This window comes from Spermophilus citellus (genome assembly GCF_964194105.1).
Source record: "Spermophilus citellus genome assembly, chromosome: 2".
NCBI lineage: Eukaryota > Metazoa > Chordata > Mammalia > Rodentia > Sciuridae > Spermophilus > Spermophilus citellus.
The window spans coordinates 249012473-249035229 of record NC_138183.1 but is presented as its reverse complement, the minus strand read 5'-3'; the positions used below and the strand labels follow the sequence as shown (position 1 = coordinate 249035229).

Genomic DNA, 22757 nt, shown 5'->3' with positions numbered 1-22757 from the left:
ATGAATATGATGACTACCATTTTTTAAGTACTAACTACACATTCATTAGTCATCATTGTCAAACATATCTCATTTAACCTACAACTGTGTGGGTACTGGAATTATTTTGTGGGTGATGAAAGTTTCAGAGAAGTTAAGGAACTCACCCAAGTTTGTACAGCTAGTGAGCATCAAAGCCAAAATTCAAAGCCAGTGGCCTTGACTATTCAAACATTATCTACCCGTTACCTACTTCTAGAAATGCAGAAGGAAAGCTCAACCTCTGTTCATACCCTGTGTCTCAATTCAGAGTAAGATTGCTGAAGGCTGGCTGTATATCAGTATCATCAAATTCAGCATTCCAGTCCATTGTTTTAATGACCCTGGATATTTGAGACTAAAACAACAAAATACATTTCTCATGTATAGGGGCTGCTTTCTATGCTGTGACTAATCCTACACTCCACCTATAATTTATACTGTGTTGTTTCAAATTCTAATAGTGTCTACAAGGTATGAGGAAGGTTGATGTGTTCACATTTGACCTTGATGATGTTGTCTTGAGACAGATAATGCCTGCATTTGCTACTTGCTTCCTGACAGGATAGACTTCAATGCATCTTTATTGAGAATCCTTAAAATAGTACAGTGTTTTTTTTTTTTTTTTGGTTCAATAGTGAAAGTTAGGTATTGAATATTAAAGGAGCCATAAAGTTAGTGAGCAGCATTAGTTGTAACATATAACTTCTTCAATGAAGACTTAAATCTCTACTCTCTGCCAGATCTGTGTGAGGGGTTGGGGATATACCAGAGAACAAAAGAGATAAAAATTCCTCTGCATTGGAATTTCTATTATAGTGGAAAGCACAAAATGAAATGTAAAATGTAGGTCAGATGATAAAAAGTCTTATGGACAAATGTAATGAATGCAGTAAGGGGAATAGAGAATACTGGGATGTATGTGCAATTTAAACTTTTTACACAGTGTGTTGCAATTATGACAAATCATTGGCTTTTGGCCCTTCCTTTCTGAGTATGACACACACTGCCCTGCATTTGTGTTAACATCCTGTTGGTTCAAATTTCCAAACATCATGTGAAACTTCAGTAATTCTTGTTTTGAAGTTCATTTCTACTTTCTTGGTGATCCAAGTTGGACTAGATAAAATCTAGATTTAAATCTAAAGGCTAGAAGAAGGCATTCCAACAATGTTGAGAATTTCGGAAGAATTAAAAGGGGTAGAGGAAAAGTCAAAACAGGACTTCTTTAGATAGGATAAGATAGAATTACCTTTCCCTCTTCACCTCTGGCCTAATTACTCAGGAAGTAGAAAACAGCTCAAGGGCTTGGCAGAGCCTAGAGGCAGGTGGAAGGAGATCCTGGGTAGATTATAACAGCTGAAGCAGAAGAAAGAAGACAGTGCAATTACATATTGAATAAATGGGACAATGGTGGCCGTGGGGGAGGGGGATGAATACTTTAGCTTCTCATAAACTCCATCAGTTATCTTGCCCCTCCTCCCCCAAAAGACAAAAAACAACAAACAACCCCTCCCCCCAAACCAAACTATTCTTCAATTGTGGCTAACGGTTTTTTTTTTCAATCACGATGTCAGATATTGAAAAAGCATTTTGGGGGGCTGGGGCTGAAGCTCAGTGGTAAAGCGCTCGCCTCGCTTGTGTGAGGCACTGGGTTCGGTCCTCAGCACCACATAATAATAAAGAAAGATACTGTGTGTTCATCTACAACTAAAATAATAATAATAATAAAAAAGCAATTTCGGAGAACCTCGTATTGTACTGATCTACCATACAGTTTAAGTGTGCTTGGAAAGGCAGCTTCTACCCATGATCCTGTAAGCTGGACAAGGCGGTGGCAGACAGACGTTAGAGCCGTGACAGTGCACATCAAACTCTGGCGACTAGAAGAGCGGGTGGCGATGATAATAGTGGTAATTAAGTCATGGCTTCCTCTCCTTGTGAAGTCAAAATTATTAAAAACTCAACCTCAACGACGTTCACGTCATATGGCGTTGAGGCTTCTCTTCTGCGGTGCATCTGGGGGCCCCGCCAGTGTTAAACCCCAAAACTATCCCAGGGTCCGAGGCGTGACCCTCAAGGCCGCCGCCCAGGGTCTGGTCTACCGGCGAGGCTCGCAGGCGGCCCCGGCTTCCCCGCACGGTCTGCTGGGAATTGTAGTTCAGTTGCCCCGCCTCTCTCCTCGGCTTCCTCTTGGCCCCGGATGAGTGAGCAGAATGGGGACCGCGGGCCGGACCCAGAGAGCGCGGGACCACAATTTCCAACCGACCGAAGCTTCGAGCACGCAGTCGCAGGTAGTCGGCGGCGCGCTCCGCGTCCACGCGCACGCGCACACGGGCCGGGAGGTGGCGGGATTTGGCCGCGTGCGCTTTCCCGCCCGGGCTCGCCACGCCTCCGGCTGCGCGTCAGGCATCGCCCACACGCTCTGTGTAGGCTTCCTCGCGCCTCCACGCGCCCCTCCTTCACCTCAGTTTTCTTCTAGAGCCCAGGCCCCGCCCGTATCCCGCCTACCGGGCCTGGTTCGCCCGGCCCCAGCCCGCCCCTCCCCGCTCCTCGCCTCTGCCCCCCTGCTGATTTTCTGCTGAAGGCTGAGGCTCCATGTTGTCCCCTCAGCGAGTGGTAGCGGCTGCCTCGAGAGGAGCAGGTGAGGCCGCCACTTGCCCCCGACCCGCCCTGTGGTCACCCCGCCGCCCTCCCGCCTAAGGCTCGGAGGAGACTGCCTTCTAGTCCCGGGGCTGCGACCTCGCGCCTGCCGTGGTCCCTACGCTTCGCGCGTTTGGCGCCCGGGGCTCCTTGCGTGGCCCGTGGGGCGGCGCCTTCCTCAGCCTTGTCCTAGGAGCGGCCGCCCTGGCGCTGGTAGTCTGCTGCCCCTCGGCGCGAGCGCGGCGGCCTGCCGGTTCCGGGGGTCCCAGGGCGGCGTCCGTAGGCTCCGGCCTGCCGCGCCCTGCGCTGCGCTGGGCCGCGCGCTCGGGGCGGCTGCCCGCTCGGTGCCTGGGCGCCCGCAGGCTCCCGGGCCGGGACTCCGGGGCCAAGAGGCTCTGGCCCGGTTAACGGGCCGGGAGGGTTCGGGGTTTCTTAAAGCGGAGGGCTGCCAAGTGTCCTTAGAATTGGACGTTTTGTTTTTATCCTAACGACCTTGAGGCACTGACAAGTATTGGGAAAAGTTGGTTTTCAACCCTCTTATCGCCGTAAAGGAGATAAAAGAAAGGGCCTAAATTGACTGAGTAAGTTCTTTGAGTACGTTGGGTACCGTGCGCTGTTCTTGTGCTTCCCGAAGATGCAAAACTCGGCGACGGAATTAAAACCAAATAGGGTGTCAGCCCAAACTCACGACTGCAGTTTCGCCTGTCATCCTACCTGGCTTTGCTCCTGTTTAATGTGTGTGCACCTGAAATCGCCAGAAGTTTCAGTTGCGAAATCTAAAGGCAAAAGCGTCAAGAACAGTGAAGCATCTTTTAATAAGTTCCATTCCTCAAATTTGAACAGGAAGTGGAATGTTTTGTGAAAGGCAACTAAAACGGTGCGATTCCCCATTTTGGCTAATTTTAGAATTAAGAAGCAGATTTAAGAAGTAGAATCTATGGTGTTCTAATATGTGTCAAGTATTTAGCATTGTAAGATACATACTGGGAATTCGTGTGGTTTTTAACACCAGCAACGGAGATATTTGGTTGGAGGGGCTCTCTGCATAACAAAGTATTAGGCTGGGCCAGCACTTTATCTTATTAGCTATGGTTTATCTCATGTAATTTTCATAAAATTAAGAAAAATAATAGAGGGTAGATGTGATGTTGTGTACTAGCATTTTTCCTAGTTTTCAGAAAATAAGGCTTATTTATTTTCTTTTGCTGTACTAGGAACCCAGGGTTTTGCCTATGTGAGGCAAGCCCTCTAGCCCCTAGGGCTTAAACTAGGCTTAAAGCAAAAATAAATTTTAAATAGTTTAAACATTTAAGTTCTTTTTTTTCCCTCCCCTTCTATTTTAGATGTCAATCATAGGGAAAAAGTTATACTCACTAATTATTTAAAATGAAATAATAGAGAATTGGGTGAACAAGAAATATGAAGTTCTCTGCACTTCCCCAGTTCCCCAACATATGAACAGTCTAGTCACACATTCTTTTTTTCAGATTTTTATAGACTACCCTAGGCAACCCTAGTTTTGTGTGAACTTGTTTGAGAGCTGGTTTAGAACTGACCTATAATGATTGGCATGCCTGTTAAAGTTCTTTATGACCTTGTATTCTGTATTGAGAAAGTGTTCAAGTAACACAACTGAATTTAAAGTTTGCCTGAATTTTAAAACATTTTTCTGAGTTATCTTTGATATTCTTGGAGCATATTATCTAAACACCAAGAGGAAAAGTGAGAGAAATCTCTTTATTTTTCATTTTAAAAAATCAATTTATTTATTTTACAGTACAATACATTTTGACATATTGTACACAAATGGAGCAAAACTTCTCATTCCTTTGAGTGTACATGGTTCAGAGTCACTCCAGGGTGTAATCATACATGTATACAGGATAATAATGTCTGTCACTTTCTACTGTTCTTCCCATCCCCACAACCCCACCCCTCCCCTTAGAAATCTTTTATTTAAAAAAATCTTTGAGTTGCCTTACAGCCCTTCTGTACACTAGAATTATCCAGTGGCTTAAAACAAACAATCAATCAAAAACAAAATCTTCCAGTTCTTGAGTACCACTCATAAATTCTGATTTAATTCATCCAGGGACCAGGCAACAGTTAAAATTTCTCCAATAATTCTATTTTGCATAGTACTTTATTTTTATTTTTGTTTTTTGGTACTGGGATTGAACTCAGGGGCACTTAACCATTGAGCTACATTCCCAGCTCTTTTTTATTTTGAGGGTCTCTTAAGTTGCTGAGGTTGGCTTTGAACTCGATATCGTCCCACCTCAGCCTCCCAAGTTGCTTGGATTGCAGATGTATGCTACCGTGCCAGTTGCATAGTCGTGTTTAATCAAGTTTTCCTATAGGTAGTTACTTACATTTGAATTATTTTGTTGTTTTTTTAGAAAACAGAGTTTATTAATTGTCAATATGTATTTTGAAAAGTTGTTTTCTGTGCAAATTTCTAAAAATTGCTTTTTACTTGCATGCATTTAAAAAATATCTTTATTATATTTACTTATTTGTATGTGGTGCTGAGGATCGAACCCAGTGCCTCACAAGAGCTCTGCCACTGAGCCACAACCCCAGCCCCTACTTGCATGCATTTTGATTGTTAGAACATGTTAGATGTATTTGACAGCTTAAGTATATTATGAATTAAAAAATTGTTGGGCTGGGGATGTGGCTCAAGCAGTAGTGCGCTTGCCTGGCATGCATGCGGTCTGGGTTCGATCCTCAGCACCACATACAAACAAAGATGTTGTGTCTGCCAAAAACTAAAAAATAAATATTAAAAAAAAAACTCTCTCTCTCTAAAAAAAAAAAAAAAAAAAGGATTGTCATTACTGATATAGTAGGCTGTTAAACAGAGCAGTGGAGTAAGCATATTTATGCCCTAAAATGATAAATATGAGCCAACTAAGTATTGTCAATTAATTAAGAAAGCCTTGTTAACTGGAACATTGCTAATTAAAACCTTTGGGTAACTAGATTGATTTTGGTGCTGTTCCTATGTTTAGGAAAGAGACAAAATTACTTTTGAATTTACTCTGTTGAAATGTTTTTTTCTCCACCTGTGGTATAGTCTGTTAGCCTTTTTATTTATTTATTTATGTATTTATTTATTTTTAATATTTTGAGACAGGAGTCTTTCTTTTTTTTGGGGGGGTACTAGGGATTGAACTCATGGGCTCTCAACCACTGAGCCACATCCCCAGCCCTCTTTTGTATTTTATTTAGAGATAGGGTGTCACTGAGTTGCTTAGTGCCTTGCAGTTGCTGAGACCGGCTTTGAACCTGCAATCCTCTGAGACAGGAGTCTTTTTTTTTTTTTTTTTTTAAATTTTTAATATTTATTTATTTATTTTTAGTTCTCGGCGGACACAACATCTTTGTTGGTATGTGGTGCTGAGGATCGAACCCGGGCCGCACGCATGCCAGGCGAGCGCGCTACCGCTTGAGCCACCTCCCCAGCCCTGAGACAGGAGTCTTTCCATGTTGCCCAGGCTGGCCGTGAAATTCTGAATCGATGTGATCCTCTTGCCTCAGTGTCCTCAGCATCATCTCACCCAGCTTCTGCCATCATTTTTAGATTTAGCCCTATTCCTGCATTCTCCATGTCAATAATGTTTAATCATAGTTGATCTTCATAAATCCTTGAAGCACTACAGAATTCCTTGGGCAGGACGATGGTAAATGCTTGCAATTCCAACTATGAGGGACATTGAGGCAGGAAGATTATAAGTTTAAGGCCAGCCTGGGCAATTTAGCCAGATCTTGTCTCAAAAAAAAAAAAAGAAAAAGAAAAAAACAACTTAGAATTCTTTTTTTTTTTTTAAATATCCTTTTAGTTGTAGATGGACACATTTCTTTTATTTATTTTCATGTGGTATTAGAGATTCTTTTTTTTAATTGATTTTTATTATTTTTTTTAAATACATGACAACAGAATGCATTACAATCCTTATTACGCATATAGAGCACAATTTTTCGTATGTCTGTATATAAAGTATGTTCACATCAATTTATGCCATTATACATGTACTTTTTTTTTGTATTACAATTCTTAATACACAGATATACTACAATTTTTCATACAGATTCTTAATCAAAAGAAAATCTGGGGTGGGGATATAGCACAGTTGGTAGAGTGCTTGCCTTGTAGTCACTAGGCCTTGGGTTTGATCTCCAGCACCACCAAAAAAAAATCTGGGCCAGGTGTGGTGCTACATGCCTATAATCCCAATTACTTGGGAGGCTGAGGCAGGAGGATCATGAGTTCAAAGCTGATCTGAGCAAAAGCAAGGCACTAAGCAACTCAGTGAGACCCTGTCTCTAAATAAAGTACAAAATAGGGCTTGGTATGTGGCTCAGTAGTGAGTGCCCGCCCTCCCCCGCCCCCCCCCCCCCCAAAAAAAAAAAAGAAAATCTGGTTATCTTCAGCATTCTATACTAAGGCACAAAGTTTTTTCTATTGGTGCTTTATAACTATACATAACAGATTTGTTGTTACATATTCAGATATGCATACACTATAATAGTGTAATTTGGTCCCTTTAATACCTAATACCTCCCCTGTTCCTTCCATTCTTCCTTCCCCTGGGGCACAAAGGTTTTCTACAACAGAAGAATTGGAAAAAAACCTTCTTAGCCCTTTAGTTAATTAGAATATAAAATTTCCCCATTATTTTGGCTTATTGGGTTTTTACTAGTATTTCACAGAAACAACCTTATATATGTATCTACTATCACATTCATTGCCTTAAGCCAGTGGAATATATTACCCCACCCGTTGCCCTAGCACCAGTTCTAAAGTTGGGAGAGGGCTTAGTATACTTATCCTTGCATATGATATGTTTTCTTTGGCTTTGTGAATCAGGAACTTTTAACAACTGCCAGTAAAGACAAGGCAAAAAAAAAATGGTATGCCTCTGTTTTTGGGTGTGTTGCTTTTGCCCTTTAGAGAATGTGGTATTTTAAAAGGAGACTGGAAAACTCAGGTCATAACTCAACCGTGAGTCACACAATATGCTCAGTAAAGTGTTCTGTAGCTTTGGTTCCTTTGCTTTTAAGAATTCTCTGGACAGGGCTGTGGCTGTGGTTCAGCGGTAGAGCACTTGTTTCTCATGTGTGAGGCCCTGAGTTCAATCCTCAGCACCACATAAATAAAATGAAAAGGTATTATGTCCACCTACAACTAAAAAAAATTAAAAAAAAAAAGAATTCTCTGGACAGTAAAGATGAGTACTGAGGCTGGTTTTATACTAGTGATTCTTAAACCAGGGTGATTTTTGTTCCCATGGAACTTTAAAAAATGGCTGGAGATACTTTTGGGTCTCACAAATAGGAACACTGCTGGTTTCTAGTGGGTACAAGTAAGGAATGCTAAGTATCCTATAGGGTATTGGATGTGTGCCCCTGCTCCAGCAAAGAATTACCCAGCCCCAAATGTCAGTAGTGCTGAGGTTGAGAAATCTTGATATACGCTGTCTCTTCACTATTGAATTAATTGACTAAATTCTGTGTGTGTGTGTGTGTGTATGTATGTATGTATGTTGGGGATCAAACCTGGGGCCTTGCACAAGTTAAGCAAGTGTTCTACCACAGAGGCATTCCCCCAGCCCTGACTTTTCTGATAGCAATAGTAACTGCTTTCAACTAACTAATTTAATTCAGTTTGTCAGAGGGGCTTCTTAAATATTTGAGGGGCATTTAAACCTTTCCCCATAAAGTTTTTATCATAGAACTTATCTCCTAGAATTTATGTATTTTGTGAGACTGAAAAGTTCACCCATGATTTAGTAGTCACTTTTTTTCAACCTGTGCAGCTCCTTTGTATGTGCGTGTGTGTGTGTGTAGGGGATTAAACACAGAGTGTTATACTACCACTTAGCTATACTTCCAGCCCTCCTTTTTTTTTTTTTTTTTTTAAGGACTATAATTTTAGGAAAAGTTATCCTTTCATGTGTACAATGGTGTGTAATTATTATAGAGATTATTTGAACAGGTGTATGAAACTTATTTATTAGTCTGGATTAAGGTGTTGTGCCAAAATTAAAGGACAAATTAGTATTATAAATAGGAAAAAGGTTGTAATTTTTACTTAAGTTGTTAGAATGCTTTCTAATTATTCAAATATTTTCAGTATTTTCTATGTATTTGAAATGATGTCTGGTACAATATTTTTAAAAAATTTCTAAAATTTAGTTGTAAATGGACACAATACCTTTATTTTATTTCTTTCTTTCTTTGTGGTGCTGAGAATTGAACCCACTGCCTCACACATATTAGGCAAGCGCTCTACCATTGAGCTACAACTCCAGGCTCTGATACAGTATTGACATGAGTTATTTAAAGCAATCAGAATTGGCAATATAATATAGTATTTCTGCTGTTCAACATTTTCTAAAACATTTTTTTGTTTTGTTTTTGTTTTTGATGGTGCTGGGGATTGAGCCTAGGGCTTTGTGCATGCCAGGCAAGTACTTTACCACAGAACCACATCCTGTCCCATAAAATGTAGGTTTTAAGTTGTGTTATATGTATACGGCTGAAAGGTGTGACTATAGGAAAGACAGATCTTTATAGTTGTAAAAATGTCACATTTAGGGGTTGGGGATATAGCTCAGTTGGTAGAGTACTTGCCTTGCATGCATAAGGCCCTGGGTTCAATCCCCAGCACCACCACCACACACACAAAAAGGTCACACTTGTTATCCATAATCTTGTAAGTGCATGTAGTGTAGTATTAACTGTTGTCTCAGTGTGCAGATGTAGACTTTGGAAATAATTGCTTCTCTAAAGGGAGAAGGCACATAGGTTGCTACTGAAAGATACTGTCTCTGGAGATTAGATGAAATCTCCAGATATTAAAATTCTTGAGAAGTGAGAGTAATTTAACTGCACTAAGTGGGGCCCTCCCCCAAATGACAGAACAAAACCCACAACTCCAAAACCTTCTGTAAATTACTGAGCAGGTTACTTTAATATTTTCGGGAACATAAATTTTGGGTTACTGTTTAGCCAGTCCTGTAAAATTTAAATTAAGTGGAAGAATCAATAGGTTTCCTAGCAAGCTTGGCCAATTTAGTTATTTGGGAAATTAAATATCTTCTGCCTGATTTTCGTAGTGGAAATGCAGACAGAGAAGTTAAGTGATTTCTTCGTATTGCTACAGTCAGTGTAGAACAAGGTCCAGAATTCTGTTCTTACTGTTAGGGAAGGCTTTTCTCTCCGTACCTACTGCCTCATTAGAATAATAGCTTTTGCTAAAACTGAACTAAAATCATGGAAAAAATATTGGGATTTGGTGATGGATTACCTATAGGGAGATAGAACTGGGAAAATACATAGGCTTTGAGAAATTTGAGAGAAGTGGAGTAACTGAGGATTCATTCTGACAGTACTAAATGTAGTCTGGTGAAATGTTAGCACTGAAAAAGTTTTGAAAGTTGAAGCATTTGACTCATTTTATTGATGAGATTGAAGACCTGTCATGCCCAGGATCTCATAAGCTGTTAGTAGAAGAACTGGAACAGGAACTTGTTTCCTGATTCTTAGGTCCATGTATTTCCCATATTCCTCCTGAGAATGAGGTGAGTGGAACATCCAGGTAATCGTACTTTAGGCAATTGTGCATTTGTCCTACATGGAAGTTAGAGAGCTAATGAAGTCGTGTCATCAAAATAGAGGGTATAGTTGAAATTATAAGAATAAAGAGCTCATTGAGGGCTGGGGTTGTGGCTCAATGGTAAAGTGCTTGCCTATCATGTGTGAGGCACTGGGATCCATCCTCAGCACCACATAAAAATAGGTAAATAAAATAAAGGCATTGTGTCAATCTACCAAAAAAAAAAAAAAAAAAAAAAAAAGCTCATTGAGGGAGTGAATGAGAATTTCAAGAGATGACCAGAGGGTTGGTGTATATCCACTGGAGGCTGAACAAGGAAAAGAACTAGTGAAAGAAGATGAAGAGTCTGGAAGAAAACTAGGGATATGCTCGTCACTGAATCCAAAGGTTTTAAGTTATAGAACTGGTGGCGTTTGTGTTTTGTCATAGAGGGGTAGAATTGACTGAGAATCAGGAGGGCCATTGGCTTTGGCAAGAGAGGTCATTGAAAACTAGAGAATAGTATCAAAAGATTGAGAGGAAAGTTATATTGCAAGGTGTTAAGGGAATGGGTAGATAACAAGTGGATGAAGGCATACCTTCAAGGACTTTGACCACAAAGGCAAGGAGAATGGGAGGGACAAGGAAAGACACCGATTTTTATTGAAGTGCTTTACATGTATTATTGGGTTTATGTTTACACTCCTGGGAAACATTTTTCCTATGTTAGATAATGGGGCCGAATGACAATTTCTCTGATTCCCTAAGAGCTCCCAGTTTGTTTGATCAATCTTCATTACAATATTGTAATACTATAATGAGTAGAATAGTAGTATGTGCAATATTTCAGTGGAAACAGGAATGTGGAAAGAAGAAACTGTTTATTGAGTTCCTATTATGTGTCAGGCACTGTGCTTTGAAATGGGTATTAGATTTATAAATGGATAAAAATTGGTTAGAAATTTCTCCATATTCATATACTTACATTCTAAGTGGTAGAGTTTGTTTATTCCACAAATATTTATAAATGGCCCACTGCATGTGGGAACTGTTCTGAGAACTTGGGGGATATAGCATTTAACAAAAGAGATAAAAATTCTGGCCCAATAGGGCTACATTCTAGAAAGGAGAAATTCAAGATTCAGCCTTTTCCTGTCCTAATTCCAGAATCTTGTTTTTTCTTTTTAATATACTATGTAAATTGTTAAGGTCTGAGAGGATAGGGTAGGGTGATTAGGACAAAAGGGAAGGCTTCTTCTGAAGGTGAGTACTGAAGGATGATCAAGTATTTACCTGCTGTCAAGGGGGAAGGAGCATTTCAGGCCATTAAAACAAATGATTAAATAGGTTGTTCATTTGAAACTTGGAAGCAGGGCTGGTTGGTACCTGAGGATGGATGGACCGACTGTCTTTTGTGGTAACTGTGGATTAACCCAGGTTCTTACATGTGCTAGGCAAGCAATCTCCCATTCAGCTACACTCCCAGCCCTTTCTTTTTGAGACAGTCTCTGCTAAATTGCCCAGGTTGGACTTGAGCTTGTGATCCTCTTGCCTTAGCCTCCTGAATTACTGAGATTACAGGTGTGCACCATCATGCCCAGCTTTAATCCTTGACTTTCTCCTAATAGGAAGAGCAAAGAGAATAAATTTTCCTGGGAGGACAAGGAGATTGAGGAATTAGAGGAAATAAGAAGACAGTGGGAGAATGGTGAAAGGCTGGGCAGGGGTTATAGCTCAGTGGTGGGGTGCTTGCCTAGCATGTGTGAGGCACTGGGTTCAATTCTCAGCACCACATATAATAAATAAACAAAAATTCCATCAAAATTAAAAGAAACAAAAAAGAATGGTGAAAAGCTTCGACTTGAAGGATGGAGATTTTAGTTTTGAGCCATCCATCCACAGTTGCTGTTGTATATGTTATATATGTATTGTAATGAAGTAGAAGATTCAGTCCTAAGGAATGTGATGACATCATCAAAGGAACACCTGGGCTCTGTGACTTTGATAATCAACTGAACAGCAAAGATGGAAGGTGACATGATTAGGGGAGAGGGTTTGATAAAGGCTCTAAGAGATTGGGGCATCTGAAATATGAGGATTAGCAAAGGACCTTTATCTGATATTTGAAAAGAGATGAGTGGAAATGAAATTTTTACTTGGAAAATTAGTAATATAGTTTTGTTGTCTACAGAAAGCAAGAGGGAGAGATGGTGTTTTGAAAAGTGAGGATCACTCCAGCTCCCCGAACTAAACACAGCCTGTGCTCCTTTATTCTTGGGTATTGTAGGAAGCAAGAGAGGAAAGACTGTCTTCAGCTGGGCATGGTGGTATACCCCTTTAGTCCCAGCTACCTAGTGGCTGGTTTCTAGGGTTGTACCTGAAGGAGCCACCAAATAAGTGATTTAAGTAAGACAGACATTTGTTTTTTATTCTTTTAAGAGTGAACCAGTATGGCAGCTCCACTGTACAAAGTCCTAGGCCCTGCCTGTCCTATTACTTCAGTATTTTAGGGTGTTGCTTGCATATACTGGCCCAGGATGACTCACTCCTACTTGTACATTCAGACAGCTAAAGGGGGAAAATGCCTGCCCTGGAAGTTGCCTATGTCATTTCCCATTGGCCAGAACTTAAGTCACATGGTCATATTCCAGCTACAAGTTTGCTTAGAAATTTGTTTCTTTTGGGTAGTTATATGCCTGGCTAAAAATCTGTTACAAAGTAGAAGAAGGATATGAATATTAGGGGAATGACCAGCCATCTCTGCCACAATCAGAACTTAGTTTTGTACTTCTTTGAATACTGCATGGTACTTAGCACTGTGCCTTATCCATAAGGTATAAATAATTTATTTCTTATTTTAATTTATTTTTAAAATTATTTTTTTTGGTGGTACTGGGGATTGAACTACTCTACCTTTGAGTTGCATCCTCCATCCTTCTTTATTTTGAGACAGGGACCCTCTAAATTGTCCAGGTTGGCCTTAAACTTGTGATCCTCTTGCCTCAGCCTGAATCACTGGGATTACAGGCAAGTGCCACTGTGCCTGACTGATAAATTCTTGATTTCTTTTACGTTTTGGATTTATCTGTTACTTGGCATTATGAACCCTAAAAGGTTATCCACAGAAATTCTATCCAGGGAGGACAAGTATTAATATATATTTCTTACCACTATAGCATATTTTTATATTTTTATCTATATTTATAAATTGTTTTCTCATAGTCTACAAAGAAATAAAAAGTGAGAAGAACCCTTTTGTTGCTGACATTGCTAGTATAAAAAGTGAGCGGTTCCAGTAGCTTAAAGGGTAGAGCCTGAGAGATTCAAGCCGATTTGTATGCTTTGCATGCTCTAACCATGTGACCTTCAGTGCCTTTCAGATGAAAGCCATTTGGAACATATTTGAGATTTGGGTCATACCTGCCTATATAATATGCTTCACTTAAAATGTGTCCTTAAATCTGAATTGATCTATTCTTTAGACTTAGCCTCCCTCTAAGCAACAATCTATTGAATTGCTGGTGTAGTGTTTTCTAATATAATTAAGATATATAATTATTAGCGAATGTCCTTTTGAACTACCTAAAAAAATCTTTAAGAGGCAAGTATAGAGAACTAGGTAGGGTTTTGCCTATTCTCTAGCCTCACTGGAAGTTTTTTTTTTTAGTTGTAGATGACACAGTACCTTTGTTTTATTGTAATTTATTTTTATGTGGTGCTGAGGATTGAACCCAATGCCTCACACAATGCCAGGCAATCGCTCTACCACTGAGCCACCATCCCACCCCTCACTGGCAATTTTTGTAAACTTTCCATAAATCCACAATTACTAAATGGCTTTGAATTTCAAAGCAAATTTCTTTATGCTTTCAACTCTGGTAGAGAAAGTACTTGTTAATTCTTACTTTTCAACTATAGAATTAATAGCCCCTGAAATGTTGACAGTTATTGAGAATGATCTGCAAGTTGGATGAGGTTATCACATGCCTGTAATCCTGGTGACTCTGGAGGCTGAGGCAGGAAGGTGGCAAGTTCCAGGACAGCCTGGGTAACTTAGGGAGACCCCGTCTCAAAATAAAATAAAAAGTCTGGAATGTAGCTCAGTAGTAGAATGCCACTGGATTTAATCCCCACTACTGTACCCCCTCCCAAAAAATCTGCAAAACATAGCCACGTGAAAAGATCTTTTTCCAACTTATCTCTGGGACCTGTTGTGCAAGATACTAAAGCTTTTTTAAGCCTTAGTTTCCTCGTTTTTATAATGGGACATATTATTTACCTCATAGGGTTGTTCTGAAGATTAAATGACATATATAGAAGGTTTTGCAGTGGCAGATGACACCCTTTGATGGACATTTGTGTTATTTCCACTTTTGGGCAGCTTTGAGTTAGGCTGATGTGAACATTCTTATTCAAGCTTTTTAGGCTTGAATTCTGGATCCTAGGATATGTTTAATTTTAGTATGCACTGGCAGTTTCCCAAAATGCCTGTACTATTTTATACTCCCATTAGAATGTATGAGAATTCCAGTTGTTCCATATCCTCTCCCTTAGTTGATATTGTCATACTTGAAAATTTTTAGCTGTTCTGCTAGGCAGGATGTGGTTTTATGCGGGAAGCCATCGTGAAATGTGTGAAGACCTGTTTCAGCATGGTGGCCACTGAGGGGGTAGATCTGGGTATTGGGAACGTCCTGTGGCAGTCCCATTGGGTAAGATTGCCCAAATGTAAGCAAGCAAACCGTCCTCTCCCCCAAGCTCTGCTAAGAGATCTCATGCAGTATGGGAGATGGGCGTGACCTGCTAGGGACCCAACAGCATACTTGCCCCCACCTGTTTTGGTGAAGAACTTTCTATAGAATTTCTTTGATGTGTCCTGATATAAATAAAGTAAGCATAGGCTTCCTTCTTTGTTATAAGCTGGACCCATCTGGTCAGCTTTGCCTATCGCTGTTCTGGCTTTGAAACTGTACTTTTCTGTGTTCTGTGGTTATTTTATGGTACTACTTTTTTTAAAATTTTTAGTTATAGATGGACACAATACTTTTATTTTGTTTGTTTATTTTTATGTGGTGCCGAGGATAGAACTCAGTGCTTCACACATGCTAGGCAAGTGCTCTATGGTACTACTTTTCTTAGCTTCTATTTCTCAGCCAGCCCATCCCTCTGGAAGTAAACCCTTTCCTTCCCCTGCGCAGGACGTGGGCAAGAGTTTTAATTTTCATCTCCTTGATAAGTAATGATTTTGACCATTGGGTATCCTTTTTTTTTTTTTGGTGAAATTCCTGTTCATAGTCTTTCCCCATTATTATTATTTTTAAAAAATGGACTGTCTTTTTCTTATAGAGTTACTGATTCTGGATGTGAGTCCTTTGAAAATAGATATTGTGAATATTTTCTCCTTGTCTATGGCTTTTACTCGTTTATTGGAATTTTTTAATGGATATTCTTCATTTTAATGAAGTCTAAATTTGTTGTTTTTTATTTTTAGTGTTTTGGGTACTGGGGATTGAACTCGGGTACTCGACCACTGAGCCACATCCCCAGCCCTATTTGGTATTTTATTTTGAGACAGGGTCTCACTGAGTTGCTTAATACCTCACTGTTGCTAAGGCTAACTTTGAACTCAAGATCCTGCTGCCTCAGCATCCCAAACCTCTGGGATTGTAGTGTGCACCACCACACCTGGCTTGTTTTTCACTTTTTATGATTAGTATATTTGTGCCCTGTTTAAGAAGTTTTTGTTCTTTCCATGTTAAAATGTATTAAGCTCTGTGTGGTGGTGCAAACCTGGAATCTCAGTGAGCACGGAGGCTAGGATAGGAGATCCCAAGTTCGAGTCGAGCCTGAGCAACTTAGTGAAACTTTATCTCAAAAAAAAAAAAAAAAAAACTGGGGATGTGGCTCAAGCGGTAGCGTGCTCCCCTGGCATGCGTGTGGCCCAGGTTCAATCCTCAGCACCACATACAAACAAAGATGTTGTGTCCGCCGAAAACTAAAAAATAAATATTAAAAAATTCTCTCTCTCTCTCTCTCTCTCTCACTCTCATTCTCTCTTTAAAAAAAAAGGACTGGGGATGGGGATGTAGCTAGGTAGTAGAATACCACTGGGTTCAATCCGTAGTACGGTAAATAATAACTTTTATATGTATACATGTTGTCTATATGTATGTTTATATTTGCGTATGAATGTGTGTTTAAAAGAGTTTAAAACTAATATTTTTTCACAACGTTAACGTAGGTGATGCCATGGAAAGCAGAAAGCCTGGTCCAGTGCAAGTTGTTTTGGTTCAGAAAGAGCAGCATTCCTTTGAGCTAGAAGAAAAAGCGTTGGCTAGCATTCTTCTGCAGGACCATATCCGAGATCTCGATGTCGTGGTTGTGTCAGTGGCTGGTGCCTTCCGAAAGGGCAAATCCTTCATTCTGGATTTTATGCTGCGATACTTATATTCTCAGGTAAGGGATAATTAGTTTATCTCATGATGAGAAATGACTTTTATGTCCAAAAAAGCAAAATAAGCTCTTGAATTATCCTTGAAGTGTAAAATTACTTGTTTTCGATTTAATTGAGGCCCAGGCTATGCTACAGGCTATGCTTGTATTCCCAGCAACTCTGGAGGCTGAGGCTAAGGATCACAAGTTCTAGGTCAGCCTCAGCAATTTAGTCTTAAGTTGCTTAGATCTTGTTTCACACACATACAAAAAAAAAAAAAAAAAGTCCGGGACTGTGACTCAGTGATAAAGGGTTCCTGAGTTCAATCTCTGGTTACTCCCATCCCCCTCCCCCCAAAAAAAAAGATTCAGTGGAGGGGTCTGGGGTATAGCTCAGTAATAGAGTGTTTGCCTTGTATCTATGAGGTAAGGTCTTGGATTTGATCTCCAGTAATGAATGGGGAAAAAAAATGGCAAATTAATGGAAATGTCTTATTTCTCCTTTAGAAGGAAGGTGGCCATTCAAATTGGTTGGGTGACCCAGAAGAACCATTAACAGGATTTTCATGGCGAGGAGGCTCTGACCCAGAAACCACTGGGATTCAGATCTGGAGTGATGTTTTCACTGTGGAGAAGCCAGGTGGGAAGAAGGTGAGGATGAAAACAAAAAAACAAAAAGAAAAGAAAAACAACAAAAAAGTGAACTTTAAGTATACTGTGTTAATTCATTTAAAAAATACTATTTTTAATCAAAGTGTTGTAAGTGTATGGTTTAAAAATAACATGTGGACATAATGTGTAAAAGTTCAACTACATGATTCTTCTGTAAGGCTTCTAACAGGAAGTAGCTGTCAATGTGTTGTTCTTCCCTCTCCCAGTTTTCACTTTCTAGAGGCTTTGCTTTCACTATTAAGAATGTTACCTCTATTTTTTACTTCTTGTTCCTGTTCACGTCATGAGTGGCACATACCTGCTACCATTGTTGTGAGAACTGATTAGTGAGATAGCCTGGAGAAGGTGGGCATTCACACCCCAGCCCTAGTAAGCTTCCCATCTGGTGGCATCCATACCTAATAAGCTGCAGTTGCAGAGTCTCTTCACAACTTATATGATTGGGAGAGCAGGTCTTGTATTTCTTACACTGACTTTATACCATTCCTTGTTTTTAGCCCTATGCCTTCGTAGCTGTTTGTGCCTGAGTCTTTCCAGACTCAGAAGATTTCACATCCCCTTTCTGGTTGTTCAGTTTCAACCTTTCCCTAATCTAAGTTCTAATTTAGGATTGGGAGCTGAAGAGTTGATACACAATTTTTTTGTTTTTGTTTTTGGGTACTGGGGGTTGGACCCAGTTATGCTTTACTACTGAGCTATATTCCTAGCCTTATTTTTTTTGGTGGTACTAGGGATTGAACCCAGGGTCTTGTGCATGAAAGTCAAGCATGTTACCAGCTTAGCTATATTCCCAACCCCCCATTCCTAGACTTTAAATTTTTTTTTTTTTTAATTTTCATACAGCGTCTCACTAAGTTGCTTAGGGCTTTGCTAAGTTGCTGAGGCTATCCTTGAATTTGTGATCCTTCTGCCTTAATTTCTTTCTTGAGTTGCTGGGATTACAGGTATGTAACACTTTGCCCAGGTGATACACAATTCTTTTTTTTTTTTTTTTTAAGAAATTTATGTAAATTTTATTTGTTGACTTTTTTTTTTTTTTTTTTTTTTTTTGTACCGAGGATTGAACTCAGGAGCACTTGGCCTCTGAGCCACATCCCCAGCCCTATTTGGTATTTAGGGTCTCACTTAGTTGCTTAGTGCCTTGCCATTGTTGAGGCTGGCTTTGAACTTGCGATCCTCCTGCCTCAGCCTTCCAAGCTGCTGGGATTACAGGCATGTGCCACTGTGCCTGGCCACAATTCTTTAAAAAAAAAATTTTTTTTTAAATAGTAAATGGACACAGAATACCTTTGTTTTATTTTTATGTGGTGCTGAGCATTGAACCCAGTGCCTCACACATGTGAGGCAAGCACTTTACCACTGAGCTACAGTCTCAGCCCCATGACTATTGATTCTTAACATTTTGGGACATTTCTAGGAAGTTAATAGTAAGGAAGCTTTGTTTTTAATTTTTGATATTTGTAGGTCCTTCTTTTTTTTTTTAATCCTGTTGAATTGACTCTTTTATGAAGCTCCATTTCCCCTTTCTTGAGAATACCCTTTATAGCTACTGACAGATGTTCTTGATAGTGGTTATGGCTGTTTACTGTTCCATTATATGGTATGAGAATACCATTTCTTCCAACTCCTTCCCCTCAAAGAAATTTTCTTTAGTATTTCCCCTTGTTTGCTTTTTTTAGTCTAGTTTTTCTAGTTAGCAAATGCATCCCAGGATTAACTCTTTTTTATTGAGATACAATTAACACTAGAAAATTAATCATCTAGAAGCTAGCTATTTATTTATTTATTTATTTATTTATTGTGCTGGAGATTGAACCCAGGACCTTGTGCATGCAAGCACTCTACCAACTGAGAATATCCCCAGCCCCTATTTTATGTTTTTTAATATACTTCTAAGCTGTGCAGGTATCACTACCATATAATTCTGGAACCTTTTCATTACATCAAAAAGAAACCCAGGGGGCTGGGGATGTGGCTCAAGCGGTAGCGGGCTCGCCTGGCATGCGTGCGGCCCGGGTTCGATCCTCAGCACCACATACCAACAAAGATGTTGTGTCCGCCGAGAACTAAAAAAAAAAATAAATAAATATTAAAAATTCTCTCTCTCTCTCTGTCTCTCTCTCTCTCCCTCTCTCTCCCTCTCTCTCCCCCTCCCCTCTCTCACTCTCTCTCTTAAAAAAAAAAAAAAAAAAAGAAACCCAGGGAGCTGGAGTTGTAGCTCAGTGGTAGAGCGCTTGCCTTGTATGTGTGAGACGGCACCAAATATAAATAAGCAAATAAAATAAAGATCCATCAACAATTAAAAATATATATAAAAAAAGAAAAAAAGAAACCTCAGTATCCATTAGCAGTCAGTCCCCATTTCCCTCTTCTGTCAACCACTGGCCACTACTACTCTGCTTTCTTCATGACTCTGTGACATTTCACATGAATGAAGTGTTATGTGTTTTTTCATGTCTTCCCTCTTGTACTAGGCTCAGTGCCCTCATGGCTCATCTATGATGTAGTATGCATCAATATTTTACTCCTTCCATGGCAAAATAATACTCCATTTTATGAATATGCCACATTCTCTGTCATCAGTTGATGGAAATTTGGGTTGACTATACTTTCTGGCTATTGTGAATAATGCTGCCTTGAACAGTTGTGTACAAGGTAGCTGTACCAACCTATTTTTCTCACTAGTAATACAGGAGGGTTTAGTTTTCATATCCTTGACAACACTTGATGCTATATATCTTTTTTGGGGGGTACTGAGAATTGAATTCAGGGGAACTCAACCACTGAGTCACATCCCTAGCCATATTTGGTATTTAATTTAGAAACGGTCTCACTGAGTTGCTTAGTGCCTAGCTTTTGCAGAGGCTGGCTTTGAACTCACGATCCTCCTGTCTCAGCCTCCCAAGCTGCTGGGAATACAAACATGAGCCACAATTCCCCACTGAGGCTGTGTGTTTCATCATCAGTCCTGAAAAAAAAAATCTGTTTTAATTGCATAATCTTTAAGTTGTACAGTTTCTTATTTATTCTAGATACTAGTCCTTCTCGTTGTGTGTTTGTGTGTGTGTGTTGCCTTTTTCACTTTTATTTTTTTTTAGTGGTAAATGGACACAATATCTTTTATGTATTTATTGTTATATGGTGCTGAGGATGGAACCCAGTGCCTCACCCCTGTGAGGCAAGCACTCTATCACTGAGCTACAGCCCCAGCCTGCCTTTTCACTTTCTTTTTTTTTTTTAATTTTTAAAAATTTTTTAGTTATAAATGAACACAATATCTTTCTTTATTTTTATGTGGTGCTGAGGATTGAACCCAGTGCCTCATACATCTAGGCTGGTGCTTTACCACTGAGCCACAACCCCAGCCCCTCACTTTCTTAATAGTGCCCTAATAACTACAAAAGTTGTCCCTGGCCCCCCCTCCTTCCCAGTTCTGGTTATTGAACCCGGAGGCAATATTACTGCACTACATCCATAGGCCTTTAAAAAAGGAGTTTGGGGCTGGGGTTGTGGCTCAGTGGTAGAGTGCTTGCCTATCATGCGTGAAGCACTGGGTTCAATCCCCAGCACCCCATAAAAAAATACTAAATAAAGATATTGTGTCCATCTACAACTAAAAAAACAAACAAACAAACAAAAACTTTAAAAGATAGGGTCCTGCTAAGTTGCCTGGCTGGACTTTTAGCTTGTGAATTTCCTGCTTCAGCCTCCCAAGTATCTGGGATTACAGGCGTGCATCACCACACTTACCTAGTTTTTAAAATTTATTTTTTAACAATGAAAAATCATTGAACGACTGATGGGGTAGTGAGGTGATTGATTTCAGTGTTGGCTGTTTTGATTGGTGGGGCAATTTTCCTCCTGTGTTGCCTTGTATGCCTCTGTTTTGTGGCATCTCACCGGGTCAGAACAGATGTTCTCTAGCAAAGTGCTGTGGTCAAAGCAAGGTACCTGAATAATTGTTCTTTTCTAATAGACACTAAGTGGGTGCTTGAGGCTCAAGTAAACAAATCTGTCCTTTACATTTTCTCTCTTCAACATATTTTATTTGTATTTATTTTTTAGGTTGCAGTTATTCTGATGGACACACAAGGGGCTTTTGACAGCCAGTCAACTGTGAAAGACTGTGCCACCATTTTCGCTCTAAGCACCATGACTAGTTCTGTTCAGGTAAAAACCACTTAACTTAAAATAAGAGGAAATAGGATAAAGGGAGGCCATCAATTTTTTTTTTCTTTTGGGTACGGCGGATTAACTCGGAGGCACGCAATCATTGATCCTCATCCTCAGCCCTATTTTATATTTTATTTAGTGGCGGGATCTCACTGAGTTGCTTAGCACCTTGCTTTTGCTGAGGCTGGCTTTGAACTCATGATCTTTCTGTCTCAGCCTCTCGAGCTGCTGGGATTATAAGTGTGCACCAGCGTGCCCAGTCTATCTAGTTTTAGTTACTGTTCTATTAAAAAAAATTCCTGTGATGATATGGAAATGTTCTTTTTAGACTATAGATGTAAGACAAACTCTTAGCTCAAGAAGGGGGGGGGCTAAATTATTTTTCCTCTTTGGTGATAATCATATGTAATATGTTCTAGGAAAGGTCCAAAATTTGGAAATTGAAATTATATCTTTTATGTAGGAAATGTAGATTTGGTAAGAACTTAGGAAAATTATATTTTATAATGTAAAGGAAGAATTTTTTATTCCAACCTTGTATTTTTTTTTTCTCAAAGACAGATAATATTACTGTTTGAATGGGCTTCACTTTCTTATACGCAAGCCTTTAATTGTCCACACTTCTTTTTTTTTATTCAATTTTTAATTGTAGTTGGACATAATACCTTTATTTTATTTATTTATTTTTATGTGGTGCTGAGGATCAAACCCAGGGCCTTGCACATGCTAGGTGAGCACTCTACCACTGAGCCACAACCCAGTCCGTGTCCAAACTTCTTTTTGAATGCTTTAGGCTTATTTGGGATTTGTTTGAAGTAAGTCAGAATAGATCAAGTTGGGTTTTGTTTTCTAGATTTATAATTTGTCTCAGAACATTCAGGAAGATGATCTTCAACAGCTGCAGGTATGTATTATAAATATTTTAACATGATAATCCATCACTTAAAGTTTTAAGAGTAAGAAACTATGAGAACTGAATAGTTTTTTAGCAAATGATTGAAACCTGAAGCATTTGGTTCTTAGTAATCCTACACTGATGTCTATGGCTGAGGTGGAGCAATGGTGGTCAGCAGGAAAGGTGTTACAGATTGGGGAAGAGAATGAAATAAAATGGATGAGTAAGAGCTTCAAGTATATGTTGGGTGAGATGTTAAAGGAGAGGGAGCAGCAAGAAGGGGTTTCAGGGTGTGATGGGAGGGGCTGAATGATGAAGTCA

General features: G+C 39.7%; 1 protein-coding gene across 3 annotated transcripts in view; it reads left to right on the top strand.

Moving 5' to 3' along the window:
- The first annotated feature begins 1870 nt into the window (after positions 1-1870).
- Positions 1871-22757, top strand: part of ATL3 (atlastin GTPase 3) — a 50637-nt gene continuing 29750 nt past the window's right edge. Inside the window, exons 1-5 of one of the 3 annotated variants that reach the window (XM_081263802.1) lie at positions 1871-2312; positions 16506-16720; positions 17204-17347; positions 21434-21538; positions 22395-22445. In XM_081263802.1, the coding sequence (XP_081119928.1) occupies positions 2222-2312; positions 16506-16720; positions 17204-17347; positions 21434-21538; positions 22395-22445 (606 nt within the window). In that variant the 5' untranslated portion in view covers positions 1871-2221. Of the gene's footprint in view, positions 2313-2332; positions 2663-4354; positions 4384-16505; positions 16721-17203; positions 17348-21433; positions 21539-22394; positions 22446-22757 lie in introns of those variants that run through there. The other 2 variants (XM_081263803.1, XM_081263804.1) reach the window with 2 other exon arrangements.